Source organism: Muscardinus avellanarius (assembly GCF_963383645.1).
Source record: "Muscardinus avellanarius genome assembly, chromosome: 16".
Taxonomy (NCBI): Eukaryota; Metazoa; Chordata; class Mammalia; order Rodentia; family Gliridae; genus Muscardinus; species Muscardinus avellanarius.
In genome coordinates, this window is record NC_137802.1 from 44,046,071 (window position 1) to 44,061,426 (window position 15,356).

At 41.5% G+C, this 15,356-nt stretch overlaps 1 protein-coding gene across 1 annotated transcript in view; it reads right to left on the minus strand.

Moving 5' to 3' along the window:
• Nucleotides 1-763: 763 nt before the first annotated feature.
• The window catches only part of UTP18 (UTP18 small subunit processome component), a gene marked incomplete at its 3' end in the record, with an annotated part of 32,809 nt that continues 18,216 nt past the window's right edge, over nt 764-15,356 (minus strand). The window contains exons 11-13 of the mRNA XM_080713410.1: nt 6,759-6,933; nt 2,471-2,613; nt 764-788 (exon numbers count right to left, since the gene is read on the minus strand). Of these exons, the coding sequence (XP_080569536.1) occupies nt 764-788; nt 2,471-2,613; nt 6,759-6,933 (343 nt within the window). The remainder of the gene's footprint in view (nt 789-2,470; nt 2,614-6,758; nt 6,934-15,356) is intronic.

Here is a 15,356-nt window from a genome sequence, read left to right on the forward strand (position 1 = left end):
GGCGCGGTGGGGCACACCTGTAATCCCAGTGCTTGGAAGGCGGAGACAGCAGGATCGAGGGTTTGGAGGTAGACCATCCCTGGGTTCATCCCCAGTACCAAACACATACCAAAAAAACGGCTCAAGCCATGAGAAGGGAAGCATGCCCTACATTTAAATAACAGGCAGTAAAACTATAACCAAACATTAACTAGCTCCGTGAAACAGTGAAACTCACTTAACTCTCCCAAGAATAATATATAAAGAAAAAAGATGTGGTGGCACAGGCTTGTAATCCCAGTACTGGGAGGATCGGAGGTTCACGGAGAGCCTCAGCTATATAAGTGAGGCCCTCCACAACTTAGTGATACCCTGTTTCAAAATAAAGAATAAATGGGGCTGGAGGGAGGCAGCTTGGAGGTAGAATGCCCCTGGGTTCAAACCTCAGTACCACACACACAAAAAAGGGTTTAAGCTCATACAAGCTACAACTCTGTTAAGCCTATTCTCTTTTGTGAATTAACATATCCAGTAATTACAATTTTGATAACAATTACCAAATGCATTATTTGAGATCTGATCTCAGAAGAACAAGAGTCAGACTGTGATTTGGGATAAGAAATTCCCAAGGAAAGCTTGAGTCCATCCAGACAGCTCCTGATCTACTTCCTTTACACTCCCCTAACTAAAGACACAGCAGCGTAGAGGCAGAGAAACAAGGCTTGGTTAATGTGGTTTCCTGCAGAATTTATGCAAAATGATTTTCTTACTTCAAATAATGTCTTTAAAAGTCCGAGTAATGGTGCAACCTGAAAAGGCAAAACACAACTTTGTTATTACCCACAGTACAGCCAATCTGCTGCTTGCAGAATGGCACCTAGGAAGGCTGGGGGAGGTGCAATCACAATCACGCTCAGGCGGCAGTTAGGTTCAGACTTCCCAGTCTGACATTCTGGGAGATCCTTGTGCCTTAGATGGTAGATAAAATCATTAACCTTACTCCAACGCATGAAATCGGGGCTTATGAATTACCTGATGCTCAAGAGATGTGCTGACAATCTAACTCACTTATCAGTCTCATTCCAGAAAGCAGCGTTCTGCTAAGAAATCTAATGGGGGCTTACATAGAGAAAAGAAAATTTCAGTTCTAAAAACTGAGCTTTGGAAAGGAATTTCTAAGTGCAATAAAATCTGTTTCTCTTTATAAAATATATACTAAATTAGAAACACTAAAACTGATCAGAAATGAGATGAGCAGAATTATGCTGAAATAAGCCAGGCGTGGTGGCACACGCCTTGTAATCCCAGCATTCGGGAGGCTGAGACAGGAGGATCGCGGTTCGTGGACAGCCTCAGCTACTGACTGAGGCCCTGTGCAACTCAGTGAGACCCTGTTTCAAAATAAAGAATTAAAAAAAAAAAAATAGGGCTGGGGGTGTAGCTCGGAGGTAGAATGCCTCTGGGGTTCCATCCTCAGAACTACCCCCCAAAAAATAAAATTATCCTGGAATAACTCATTTTCCTTTCAAGGTTATAGAACTTCAATCCACACTGTGTGTTATGTTCTCGCTTCACAACCATTTCTAGAAAAACAACTTACATTCCTTTTTTTTAATCCTGTAGGCCTTCCATATAACAGTCAAACATAAACACAGGGTTCTACGTAGTACCCAAGATCAACATAAGGAGCAAGGAAAGGAGACTGATTTATGCCACAGATCTGCCTACTGAAAGCTATTTCTCCCTGAAAAGCCACCAGGTCACCAATATCTTCTAGCAGTGATGCAAGAAGACTCTGTTTGCTCCATGTCAAATATGTTGGGTGCAGAAAAAAAAACCTAGACCAGAGCACATAACTTTCAGGCACCTTTGTGATTAACACCTTTAGAGCTTACAGTTACAGGCAAAGAAATGCCTAATTTAGAAAAATCAAGGCAGGCGTGGCACACGCTTGTAATCCAAGCATTTGGGAGGCTGAGAGGGAAGGATCTCAGTTCATGGACAGCCTCAGCTACTGAGTGAGGCCCCTTGCAGCTCAGTGAGACTGTTTCAAAATAAAAAATAGGGTTGGGGTATAGCTCAGAGGTACAATGCCCCTGGGGTTCCATCCTCAGTACCGTAAAAAAATAAATAAAAAATAAAAATAAAAATAAAGATATCATTTAAATTTAGTGAAATAATGAATTGGCAAATCAGCAAAGATTAATCTTAAACATAAGACACCAAAAAATGATGGTATTATTAAAGTGGCTACTTTTCCAGTTTGACATTCTCAAACTATAGCTTACTAGGGGGGAAGATGATTATTATATAAACCACACATACATACACACACATGTTTTCATTCCTCAGGTGAACTTTCTGCTAGTGACTAGATTCACAAAGGTAGTTAAGAGTTAGGCTGAACACTAACGTTATGAGATCAATAAGTTGTGAGCACCTGTAGAATTAAGAAAACACAGTATCTCTTCTGAGTAACAAACATACTTACCTATACATCAGGGCCTTGCCCTTGTCATTCCCCAAGGCAAAATATCCACTTCTGGGAGAAAAATCCATGGCATGAACACAGGAAATATTACTCTTTCTAATGACTGGAAAGTTAGAAAACACTGTACAGGAAGGAAGGTGAACCTGTAAGAGATAATAAAAAGCTCTAAATTACAGGAGCTGGAAACTCGTCTTTATTAAATTTTAATTTTCACTCTATCCTTTTGCTGGAACAAAAAGTTCACTCTGACTATAGCACACATGGAAGAACTGTTCACTTAGTGCAGCAACGTGGTCCAAAATTAAAATTTGGTCTTTCATGTGCTATTAACTGAGAAGGAAAGAAGAAGAAAGCATTAATATAGCATCTAGCCTGGTACCTGGAGATTCAGATGTCTGCTAAACAAAGGAATGAGTAAATTCGAGTGAAAATCAATGCTAAGGTTACTAAAATCTGAGCCCGCTGCAGTGATGTGTGTCTATAATCGCAGCACTTGAGTGGTTGAAACAGGAGAATCGCAGGTTCCAGACCAGCCTCAGGAACTTAGCAAGACCCTGTTCAGAATAAATTAAAAAATGGGCGGGAATGTGGCTTGGAAACACAATGCCCTCAAGTTCAATTTCTAGTACCAAAAAAAGAGCAAAAGCTAAAATCTGGTTACTGAGAATAATTGTTTTAAACATTATGAAGAATCTGATTTTATGTAATTGACATCTAGGTAAAGTCAAACCTCATCTTCCAATATCAAATTTTCTTGTGAACTTTCTTTTTTCAACTATGTTATAAACTCTGCCATTTGCCTTCTCTCTTCAAAGAGAACTGACCTGTAAAAATCTGATTTACCAAGTAAAACTAAATTTAAAGGGATCCAAAAGCTCAGCTCAAAGTCAGTCCTAAGCATGAGGAAAAGGCAGGTATCTGTCCCCTGAGTCTTCTTCTGAGAAAAATGGGCCTGAGTCCTCATCCAGTGTGAAGACTCAATAGCATCTGATCACAAAGTTCCTCAAGGAAACCTGTCCCTACATTAGTGCCTCTTCCCTCAGCCCATCCGGCTAGACCTCAGCTGTGCTCAGACTGCTTTATGAACCCTGTATTAAAGCTGTAACTGAACTACCAATTAAGAAAGAGTCCCATAAAGACCCAACTTCCTTAACTCAAGAAGTCCCCTTTATTCCTAACACCATTTCTGTCATGACAGTTAAGGGTCCCGATGTCAAAATGCAACAAGTAAAAAGCTCATTCATCCTTGATTTATTGGGTAAGAAGCGCCACAACTTTCTACTACAAGCAAGATTGTATTTGTGATAACAGTGTGACTTCTGGGTCTCCTACTGGTGCAGCGGCTTAGATTTATATTCATTGCTTTGTGCTGGGATAACAAAACTGTTTGGATCATTATAAGCAATTGCATTTAATGACACCAACACTGTTTCACTGAGACAATCTGAAGCTGCTATGCCTGGCTTCCTTCCATTAGATATTATGGTTGACTACCATTTAAAAAAATGTGATTTGGCTGTTACTAATGAATTCCTTGTGCAATTTTGCCACAATAAAAAAACATAAAGGCTGTCATGATCACTGAAGCAAACTAGGCAGAACTAACTACCAAGCATCTTGTAGAATATATTATGTCAACAGGAGATAGATTCCATGGTTTCCTAAAACAATTTACTACCATTAAAATGATAAAAGGTTAATATGTACTAGTATACCAACACTCCCACTAAGGGTGCAGGGACTGAGGAGGAGGGATTTTAAAGTTGCCTTAAATTAAAATATTCTCATGTATTAAAGGATTCATTCAACAGAGGGGCAGTAAAATAAAATGTTGTAGTTTTTCAAGCTGTTTTTCCAGCAGAGCTCTTTCTTTAAAAAGGTTTAGGCAAGCCGAGCATGGTGGCACATGCTTATAATCCCAGCATTTGGAAGGCTGAGACAGGAGGATCATAATTGGTGGGGAGCCTCAGCTACTTAGTGAAGCCCTTTGCAACTCAGTGAGACCCTGTTTCAAAATAAATAATAAAAATTAGGGCTGGTGTGTAGCTCAGAGGTAGAATGCCCCTGGGTTCCAACCCCAGTACCCCCCTAAAAAAGTCTTAGGCAGAATCCCAATATATACCACAGAAGACAGTACTGCTGCTCTATGTAATTAGGCAGGAGCCAAGTCCTCCTTCCCTATCTGCCACATAGTCCAGAGCAGTAATGCCACAAAGTGTACAAAAGCTACAACCACAATTCTGCCCTTTACTGCTGACTTTGGGTCTTATATTTGACTCAATATTTTGGAAGAATCCTTTGTAAATCTTTGTAAACTACACATTATTATGTACCCGATAAAAGTACACAAGGTTCTTTGTTAAGCACACAGTCTGTTAACACACAACCTAGTCAGTGTACACCTAACAATGGCACAATGCAATGCAGCTATTCAGAGTTCTATGCCATCTGTTACAGCTGGCACCTAGAGCAAATTAACCATTAAATGAAGAAATTGACTGACTCTGTCTGAGGAGAAGGAAACTTTACAAATATTAAGCTGTGAGGTTGGGCTAAGAAGAGAAAATGCAGGCCTGAGGCTTGTATCTTCAGAAAGGCCTGCGTGCAGGGAGGCCCTGGGTGGTGTCTGGGAACTTGACTGGAAAACAGCTCCCTACACTGTGGTGAAACTTTCCCTAAATGATAAAGGTACTTCACTGGGCATAAGCCATTTATGCAAACAGCATGACATGCTCAACACCTAGCTCAACTTCTGGGAGCCTAGAATTTTGGTGCATGCTAAACAAAGTACCTACATGAATCCCTAATAAAAATCGGGAACACTGAGTCTCTGATGAACCTCCCAGGAAGAAAACACTTGACATATGTTGCCACACTCACTGCTGGAGGCATGTGCCAGGTCCTGGGTAGCTCTGCTCAAGGAGTCCTGGAAGGCTGCACGTGCCTGCCTCCCCATCTCACCCCCGCATTCATTCTGCCTTGTATGCGTTCACTGTAATGAACCTTGACCCCGAACAGGGTCATTACCAAGTCCAAACATGGAGGTGGTCCTGGGGACTCCTGACATTTCAACTGCATTGTTTTTAGAAGTAACTTATCTTCAGAATCTAAGAACATATGCTAGGGACATAGCTCAGTGACACAGTACTTGCTAACACAAACAAGTCCCTAGGATTGATTCCTAGCACCAAAAGAAAAAAATCTGAGAACTGCTTTTACTCAATTAAAACAACAGGTCTTTAAAAAAGTAGTTAAGCATGGTGGCGCACACTTCTAATCCCGCGCTTGGGAGGCGGAGACAGGAGGATCGCACAGGTTCGAAGCCAGCAGCGCTGGCTTAAGAGACCCTGTTTCTAAAAATAAAATAGGTCTGGGAGTGTAGCCCGGAGCATAGAAGGGCTTCCAGGAACCCCAGTACCACCCCAAAAAAAAAAAAAAAAAAAAAAAAAAGAAAACTGCAGAGGAAATCAACTGCTTGCCTTAAATATGTTATTTAGTTTATATGCAGAAAGAAACCTCTGAAAATAAGGACCACTGCTTAAGAAATGCTGAGAATGAGCCGGGAGTGGTGATGCACACCTGTAATCTCAGTATTTGGGAGGCTGAGACAGAAGAACTGCAAGGCTTGAGGACAGCTTCAGCAAGTAGTGAAACTCAGCAACCTAGCAAAACCCTGCTTCAAAACAAAGAATAAAACTGGGAGGTGTAGCTTGGAGGTAGAATGTTCCTAAAGTTCAATCCCCAGTACCACATACCAAAAGAAAAGGAACAAAGAAAGGGAAAATAAAAGAAATGCTGAGAATAGATAGTTCACCTTTCCCAAAAGAACTGACATAATACAAATCTAGTGGCTATTACATATTACTTCAACACCCAAACGCAAAAGCTAACAATACTAATAAATCTGATGAAAAAAATAATAGTCACTTTTTAAAATTAATCCAACATTCACCTTTCCTGTTATGGTTTCATGTTTTCAATCTAAATTTTAAAATTATCAATAATAAAAACAAAGAATAAGCCGGGCGTGGTGGCGCACGCTTGTAATCCCCACACTTGGGAGGCAGAGACAGGAGGATCGCGCAGGTTCGAAGCCAGCCGCGCGCGCTGGCTTAGGAGACCCTGTTTCCAAAATAAAAATGTAAAAATAGGTCTGGGAGTGTAACCCGGATGTAGAAGGGCTTCCAGGAACCCCAGTACCACCAAAATAAATAAATAAATAAATAAATAAATAAATAAATAAATAAATAAATAAAAAAAATAAAAACAAAGAATAAAGGCGTGTTACCAATTTGACTGCTTCTTTCATTCTTTCTGAAGCTATTGCCAAGATTTCTGTAGTAGGATTGAAGGTCAGAGAAGTAACACCAGTAACCAAGTTCATTATAGCTTTTATTGGCTTTGGGTTTGTTTCTTGGAGACAAGACTCTTGATTGTATATGTTTACCACTCCACAGTTAGAACTGCAAAAACAAAAGGGAATAAAACAGATTTTAAAACAAGTAAAAGGGATTTTACAACCTATTGAACAGAAACTTCATCCTAGCAAGTTGATATGTGCAGGATTCACACATTACACAGAACCCAGTTCTCTTCAGCTGACTGAGCCCTTGTCAGCTCCAGCAGCATTTTAATTGTGAGTCTAGCTAGAAACCCCAAGAAAGCACAGAATCTCCATTAATTCCTGTGAGAAATACAGAGTGCCAAATTTATGCCAGGTACTGGGGAATGCTTTGTATGCAGAGGCAAACAAGTGAGATCAAGACCATCACTTTCACAGTGCTTATGGCCTAACATTCTAATGTGTGAAAGAACTGACCCTAACCCCCTTGAAAGGTCCTCCTTTCTGTTATTCTACTGTATTTGTGAGAACTTCCAAAACAGAAGTGAACAACAGCAGTAAAAGGAAATACCTCAGTTTAATTTTACTGGGAATATTTAAGTCAAAGGATACAGAAGTGATCATCCACTCCAGGTTTACTTAAATGTTTACCAGCAATGACATATTCAAAACACTTAAAAGTAATTCCTAAGGCCGGGCGTGGTGGCGCACGCTTGTAATCCCCGCGCTTGGGAGGCGGAGACAGGAGGATCATGTAGGTTCAAAGCCAGCCGGGCTGGCTTAAGAGACCCTGTTTCCAAATAAAAATATAAAAAATAGGTGTCTGGGAGTGTACCCCGGAGGTAGAAGGGTTTCCAGGAACCCCAGTACCACCAAAAAAAAAAAAAAGTAAATCCTAAAGATTTATATTGTTAACAGAATTATCCACAGACAAAAACTTAAAACGTGTTTGACCTCAATGATCAGACCTAATATGGGAATCAAAAATAAGGTACTTGTAACTCAATAGTTAATTCAAACTGGTCTGTTTCTGCTGCAGTAACAAAATATCGGAGACAGGGTACTTTATATAAGACAGAAATTTATTCCCCACAGTTCTGGGGACTGGGTAGCATAAGACCAGGATGCTGGCAGGCTCAGTGTCTGGGGAGGGCAATTCTGATTCCAGGATGATCCTTAGCACTGCTAAGACAACTCTCAAGTGGACAAATACTGTCATCACATGACAGAAGGAACCGAGCCCACAAGACCTAAAGGTACTAATCCCACCCACAAGGGCTCCAGCCTCATAACTTAATCACCTCTTAAAGAGCTGGGGGGTTTTGTTTTGTTTTTGGTAATACTAGGGACTGAACCCAAGAATATCGTACCTGTAAGCTACATCTCCAGCCCATTTTAGTATTTTATTTTGAAAGAGGATCTCACTAAATTGCTGAAGGCTTCACTAAATTGCTGAGGCTGGCCTTCTACCTGTTAGCCTCCTGTGTCAGCTTCCCAAGCACTGGATGACAGGCGTGTATCACCAAATCCAGCTCTACTTCTTAATCCTATCACATTTCTTTTCTTTTCTTTCTTTCTTTCTTTCTTTCTTTCTTTCTTTCTTTCTTTCTTTCTTTTTTTTTTTTTTTTTTGTGGTACTGGGGCTAGGACCCAGGGACATTCTATTTCCAAGCAAACCCCCAGCCCTATATGTTTTTATTTAAAACAGGGTCTCACTGAGTTGCAAAAGGCCTCACTAAGCAGCTGAGGCTGGATGCAAACCATGACCCTCCTATCTCAGCCTCTCAAATGCTGGGATTACAAGCATGGGCCACCACGCCTGCTGCCAGTAAGTTTTTGTTTTGTTTTTTCAGTGGATGAAATCCAGGGACATTCTACCTCCAAGTTACACCCTAGACCTTTTTTTTTTTTTTTTAATTCTGAGTTGCAAAGGGCCTCACTAAGTAGCAGAGGCTGTCCACGAACCACAATCCTCCTGTCTCAGCCTCCCAAATGCTGGGATTAAGCGTGCATCAACACCTCCGGCTGGCAGTTAAGTTTGTACATATAAATATTGGGAGATATATTTAGACCACAGCACAAACTTAACTTGTAAGTGCAATACAAAATGCAAGAAATTAAGGCTTGATTTACAAAAATAAGATACACACATCCCATTAAATATTCTCTCATTCCTACCATTGAAACATCCTCATTTATTCACGTACTGCTTTTTGACTACTGATAATTAGCCAGGAGCAATGCATAAGGAAGACAAATTCAGTTCACCTGCAAGATTTCAAAGCTTAATATTAGAGCCAACATACAAACAGTATGTTAGAATTATCTAGTGCCTTAAAGTCTTCTAATTATTTACACAAACATTTTCTCATTTGCCTCTAGCTGTTACTGTTTTGTAGCACTGGAGACTGAGCCCTACACTCCAGCACACTGGGCAAGCACTCACTCTACCACTGGGCAACACTGCCCAGGCCTTTTTATTTTGAAACAGACCTAAGTTGCCCATACAGGCCTTGAATTTCCAATCCTCCTGCTTCAGCCTCTCCAGTAGCTGGGATTAAAGGAAAACATGTACCACCACTAGCTCCTTAAATAGAACTAACTATGTAGTCCATACCAACCACTTGGGAGAAACAATATATCCATCGTTCACAGAATTGTTATGGACTACTTGTGTTCCCTCAAAATTCCTATGTTGAAATCCTAATCCCCTAGGTGTGACTGTGTATGGAGGCAGGGTCCCTAGGAAATAATTAGGTCATAAGACGGAAACCCTCACGAATGCGCTTAATGGTCTTACAAAAGAGAGCCCAGAGCTCCCTCGCTCTATTCCACCCTGAGAGTACAGCAAGGGTCAGCCACCTGCAGCCTAGAAAAGGATCCTCCCCAGGATCTGACTGCCATCACCTCAGCCTCAGCTCTCCCTCCCTCCCAGGTAGGAAGAATAAGTTTCTGTTTTTTATAAGCCACCCACACTATGGTACTTTGTTACAGCAGCTCAAACGGACACAAATTTCATCTTTTCCCTTTATTTTTGACATGGATAAAATTATTTATTTGTTGTACTTGCTTACATCACATTTTCTTTCTTGGCTGAAAACAGATTTATGCCTAAATCCATGTGAAATAAGGACAAAAAGTTATAATTCATATATATATCCCCCCCCCAGTAGTGGGGATGGAACCTAGGAGCATTCTAACCTCTGAGCTACGCTCCCAGACCCATTTTTTATTATAGTTGAGTAGTTGAGTTTGTGCTAAAACAATGTAATTGGCCAGGCATGATGGCACACACCTCTAATCCCAGTACTTGACAGGCCGAGAAAAGAACACTGCAGGTTCAAAACTAGTACAGCAAGAAACATAGCAAAACTCTCAACAACAAAGTGAGAGTCTCAGCAACTTAACAAGACCCTGTTTCAAAAAAAAAAAAATGTATTTAATTTTACTGAGGGTATAACTAGGAGGTACAACTGGTTGTAATATGTACTAAAAATGGTTAGTAAACGTTTGAGCTAAATGATATCCGTATGTCCAGCCACATACAGTGCCACAGGAATATAGAATATCAGAAGGAACTTATCCTAGAAAAAAATACCTGCATAAAACAGCCAAAAATATGACAGAACAGAAAATAGCACTGAGGTTTGAGATACAGAATGTCAAAGAAGGGAAACCTCACTGTAAGATGAAGTTGCTTGGCCGGGCGTGGTGGCACACGCTTGTAATCCCCGCACTTGGGAGGCGGAGACAGGAGGATTGTGCAGGTTCGAAGCTAGTCTCTGGCTCAGGAGACCCTGCTTCCAAATAAAAATATAAAATAGGTCTGGGAGTGTAGCCCGGAGGTAGAGGGCTTCCAGGAATCCCAGTACCACCAAAAAAAAAAAAAAAAAAAAAAAAAAAAAAAAAAAAAAGCTTGGTCGAAGAGGCGGCACTCCAGCTTGGAAAGGCAGAAATGAAGTGGAAAAATACAAGAACAGAACACACAGAGAAATAGCCATGCTTCCCACCTCACTCCTTAAATCCAAACTGAAGGAATGACAGGCTGTTGTGCTCCCACCCTGAGCACAGCTACCTCTACCAGAAATGGGCTCCTGAACCAATCCATTAGCAGATCTCAATCTCCAGTGTCCTGACACACACAGTTCTTCCCATCATAAAAGATGGCCAGTAGGCAAATCAATGTCTCTTATAAGGTGGGACTAGGAACTACTATGTGCTGTTGGCACTAGGACTTGAAACTGAAAAGAGATACAGAAAGGGCACCTGGTTTACCAGGTGTGGTGGCAGATGCCTGTAATCCCAGCATTTGGGAGGCTGAGACAGGGGTGGCGGTTTACAGACAGCCTCAGCTACTTAGTGAGGCCCTTTGCAACTCAGTGAGACCCTGTTTCAAAATAAAGAATAAAAAATAAGGCTGGGGTAGCTCAGAGGTAGAATGACCCTGGGTTCTACTCCCAGTGCCACAAAAAAAAAAAAAAAAAAAAAAAAAAGAAAGTGCACCCGAGGCCAGACAAAATTATTAGAAAAACTACATGGCAGAACACATAAAATGGACAATTTTTATTTTCCTTGTGGTACTGGGGGTTGAGCCTGGGGACATTCTACCTCCAGGCTGTACCACCAGTCCTATTTTAGTTTTTATTTAGAAACAGGGTCTTCTAAGTTGCTAAAGCCCTCACTAAGCCGCTGAGGCTAGCTTCAAACTTGCAATTCTCCTGTCTCAGCCTCCCAATGGGCAATCTGCCCTCCAAGAGAACTGACCACCTCTAGAGATAGTGCAATTGTCACAGCTGGGGAGCGAGGGGATAAAGGTGCACCACTGGAAAGAGACTAAGACGCTGCTAAACATCCTACAGTGCACTGGACAGACCCCACAACAAAGACGTGTCCAGCCAAAACTACCAAGAATACTGACATTTAAAAACCTTGAAGATAAAAAAATAAAAATTTAAAAATTTAAAAAAAAAATAATAATAAAACCTTGAAGAGCCTGGCATGGTGGTACGCACCAGTAATCCTAGTTAAGTAATCCTGTAAGACATACAGAAAGGGCACCTGGGATGCCAGGTGTGGTGGCACACGCTTGTAATCCCAGCATTTGGGAGGCTGAGACGGGGGGGGGGTGTGTGCCTCAAAGAAGACAGCCTCAGCTACTTAGTGAGGCTCTTTGCAACTCAGTGAGACCCCGTTTCAAAATAAAGGGTAAAAGCCGGGCATGGTGGCGCACACTTGTAATCCCCGCGTTTGGGAGGTGAAGACAGAAGGATCACGCAGGTTCGAAGCCAGCCTCGCTGAATTAAGAGACCCTGTTTCCAAATAAAAATATAAAAAATAGGTCTGGGAGTGTAGTCCGGATGTAGAAGGGTTTTCAGGAACCCCAGTACCATCAAAAAAAATTTAAAAAAAAATTAAGAATAAAAATTAGGGCTGGCAGTAGCTCACCCAAGACAAGAGGATCACAAGTTTGAGGCCAGCCTGGGCAACTTTGTGAGACCCTTTTCAAAATAAAAAATAAAAAGGTTAGGGATATAACTCAATGGTAGAGAAACCTGGGTTCAATCCCCAGGATCCCCCCCAACCCCACCCCCACACACAGAAACAACCCGGAAATAGAGAAAAAAACACAAGCAAGTGACTAGTTCCCACACATGACAGTACCTCCCCTAGCAAATTAAAAGCAGATTCCTAAGCTTTGGGTGTCCATCGTCCTGGCCTCAGCACTGACTCAAGAGTTTTTAACCCCTACCTGGGTATTCTAATGCCAGAGCAGTTAAGAACTACTCTAAGAGGTACATTTAAAGACTTCAGAAAGTAAATGATAAAGCTACATAAAAGCTGAAGTACATGACAGGTGAACTTGCCTTTCCAAAGTCATTATATAGACGGCACAGAACAATTCAGACACAAGACAAACTGGAATACACATTTCCTTTACTTCTTACAAGACTTCTTAATTTATTAGATTCTTCATAACTGCACTGTTTATATATTTAAAAGGAATACATAGAAGCCTTTTTGTTTTTATTCTGTTAAATATACCAATTTGTATTTTATTTTATAATATATTTTTTATTGGTGCATCATAGTCGAACATCTCAATGGAATACAAGATTTATGAGGATATACAAGCACACATCACCCAATTAGCATTTATCCAAACCCCATCCCATTCCCTCCCCCTCCCTCGATCCCATGCTTGATTTAGTGATTGACATATTTAAGTACATCATGTACTTTAAAGAGATTCCATCTTTCCCCTCCCATACCCTCTGATAGGTCACCTTAATTGCTCCTCCATAGAGCCCTTTCTTCAACTAGATTTCCTATTACGCATTTCTTCCTAGTTTTTGCATATTGGGGAAAGCATCTGATTTTTTACTTTCTGTGATATTTCCCTGTGGATGCTGCATTGCAGGCTCCGATCCCACTCTCAAAGGCCCCGGCACCGGCCTCACCCCACAGCAGGCTCTGATCCCAGCCTCGCTGGCCCCAGCACCAGCCTCACTGCCTGGGAGGCTCTGAACCCAGCTTCGGAGGCCCCAGCACCGTCACTGACTTATGGCAGTCTCCTATCCCAGCCTCACAAGCCCTGGTACAGGCCTCGCCACACGGCAGGCTCCAATCCCTTTCCTCAGAGGCCCTGACACCCACCTTGCCTCACGGCAGGCTCTGATCCCAGCCTCGCTGGCCCCAGCACGGGCCTCACTGCATGGCAGGCTCCAATCCTGGCCTCAGAGGCCCCAGCACTGACCCTGCCTTATGGCAGGCTCCTATCCCAGCCTCACTGACCCTGGCACTGGCCTCACTGCATGGCAGGCTCCAATCTTGGCCTCACTGGCCCCAGCACCAGCCTTGCCTTATGGCATGCTCCAATTCTGGCCTCACTGGCCCCGGCACCAGCTTCACCGCACGGCAGAAAGCCTGCCTTTTTAAAGGCAGCACAGGAGTTAAGAAATCAGGCTTTGGAACCAGATTATCTGGATTGTCATCCATGCTCTCCCACTTAGTATTGGTGTGACCTTAAGCAAGTTCAGTAACTCACACTGCCTAGCATCCTCACTTGCAAACAGAGGTTAAAGTACCTAGATCAAGGAGTAGGAAATAAGTTTATATATTAAAAACACTTAAAGCCGGGCGTGGTGGCGCACGTCTGTAATCCCAGTACTTGGGAGGCTGAGACAGGAGGACCACAGGTTCTCAGCCAGCCTCAGCTACTTACTGAGGCCCTCCATAACTTAGTGAGACCGTGTTTCAAAATAAAGAATAAAAAGTAGGGCTAGGGGTATAGCTCAGAGGTATGGGCTAAGATTCTGACACATAGTTTTCAAAATGCAAAGATTCAAAGTGATTTCTAGCTTGCTAACCCCCTAGGAAGGTAAAGGCAGACACCCAAGCTAGCGATTCATGTCCTGGCTGCTATGTGAGACATCCCTAACTTCTTTACTGAATACAGAAAATAAAGCAACAGCGACAAATTGTTAAACAGGAACTTTCCACGTCAACTTATGAGGCTACTTGAATTTGGTGACCTATGAGGGCCTTTACACACAAAGGGCTTATCACATGTGTGAGAGTAATAGGCTACATCATAATGCTTTCCTGTTCTCCAATATACAATGTTGTATGCGCAGTGAACATGCAAGCATTTCTGTTTATACTGACTGGCTGGCAGACAAGAAAGGAAGGCCCTGGCTACAAAATGGAAGATTAATCCCAAATAAATTTACAAGTATGTTTCAACACTCACAGTAAATTAATGTGAAACATGCTAAAAATACACAGCAATTCCTAATCAAAACCATAAAAAAGTGACAATATGAACTAAGAAGTCTGTACTTATAACATTTTTAATTTCCCTACCATAGCAAAACTGTAAATACAAAGCATCCACTTTATGTCAGGAAACAGATTAAGAGGACACAAACACTACAGGTGTGTTTTGAGACCCAAGAAGTTAACTACCTGCTACAGAGGCCAGGATAGAGGTTTCCATTCCAGGAGGAGGAAGAAGGAAAAAAGGTAGGTTTCTCTAGCACCTGTAACTCCCCCCAAACTGCCTGATGACATCAGAAATTTTTCTAAAAAGGGTTAAAGCCTTTTTTTAAAGATCAGCTTATTAGTGGTTTGGTAAGTTATTTCAGAACTGTTAATAAGTATCCAATGCAACCTCTGTCTCCTCTTCCTTAGTATCTTTAGAATTAAGTAGCAGATGAGCCATCTTTTCTCCCATGTAATAATTCTTATTTCCAGAAATAACACAATGATATGTTTTAGTATTTTTTTAGGTTTCTACCATGCTAACAAATGATATTTCCAGAGCTGAGCAGAGTGACACATACCTATAATCCCAGTCCATGGGAGGCTGAAACTGGAGAATTAAAGTTCAAAGCCAACCTAAGCAACTTAATGAGATCCTGCTTCCAAATACAAAATAAAATAGGACTGGGGATATAGCTTGGAGGTAGAATGGAAAGGTATTTCCAGAGAACATATTTTTAGTTTATACCACCTAGTTAAAGGAAAAAAATTCTGTATCTTTAA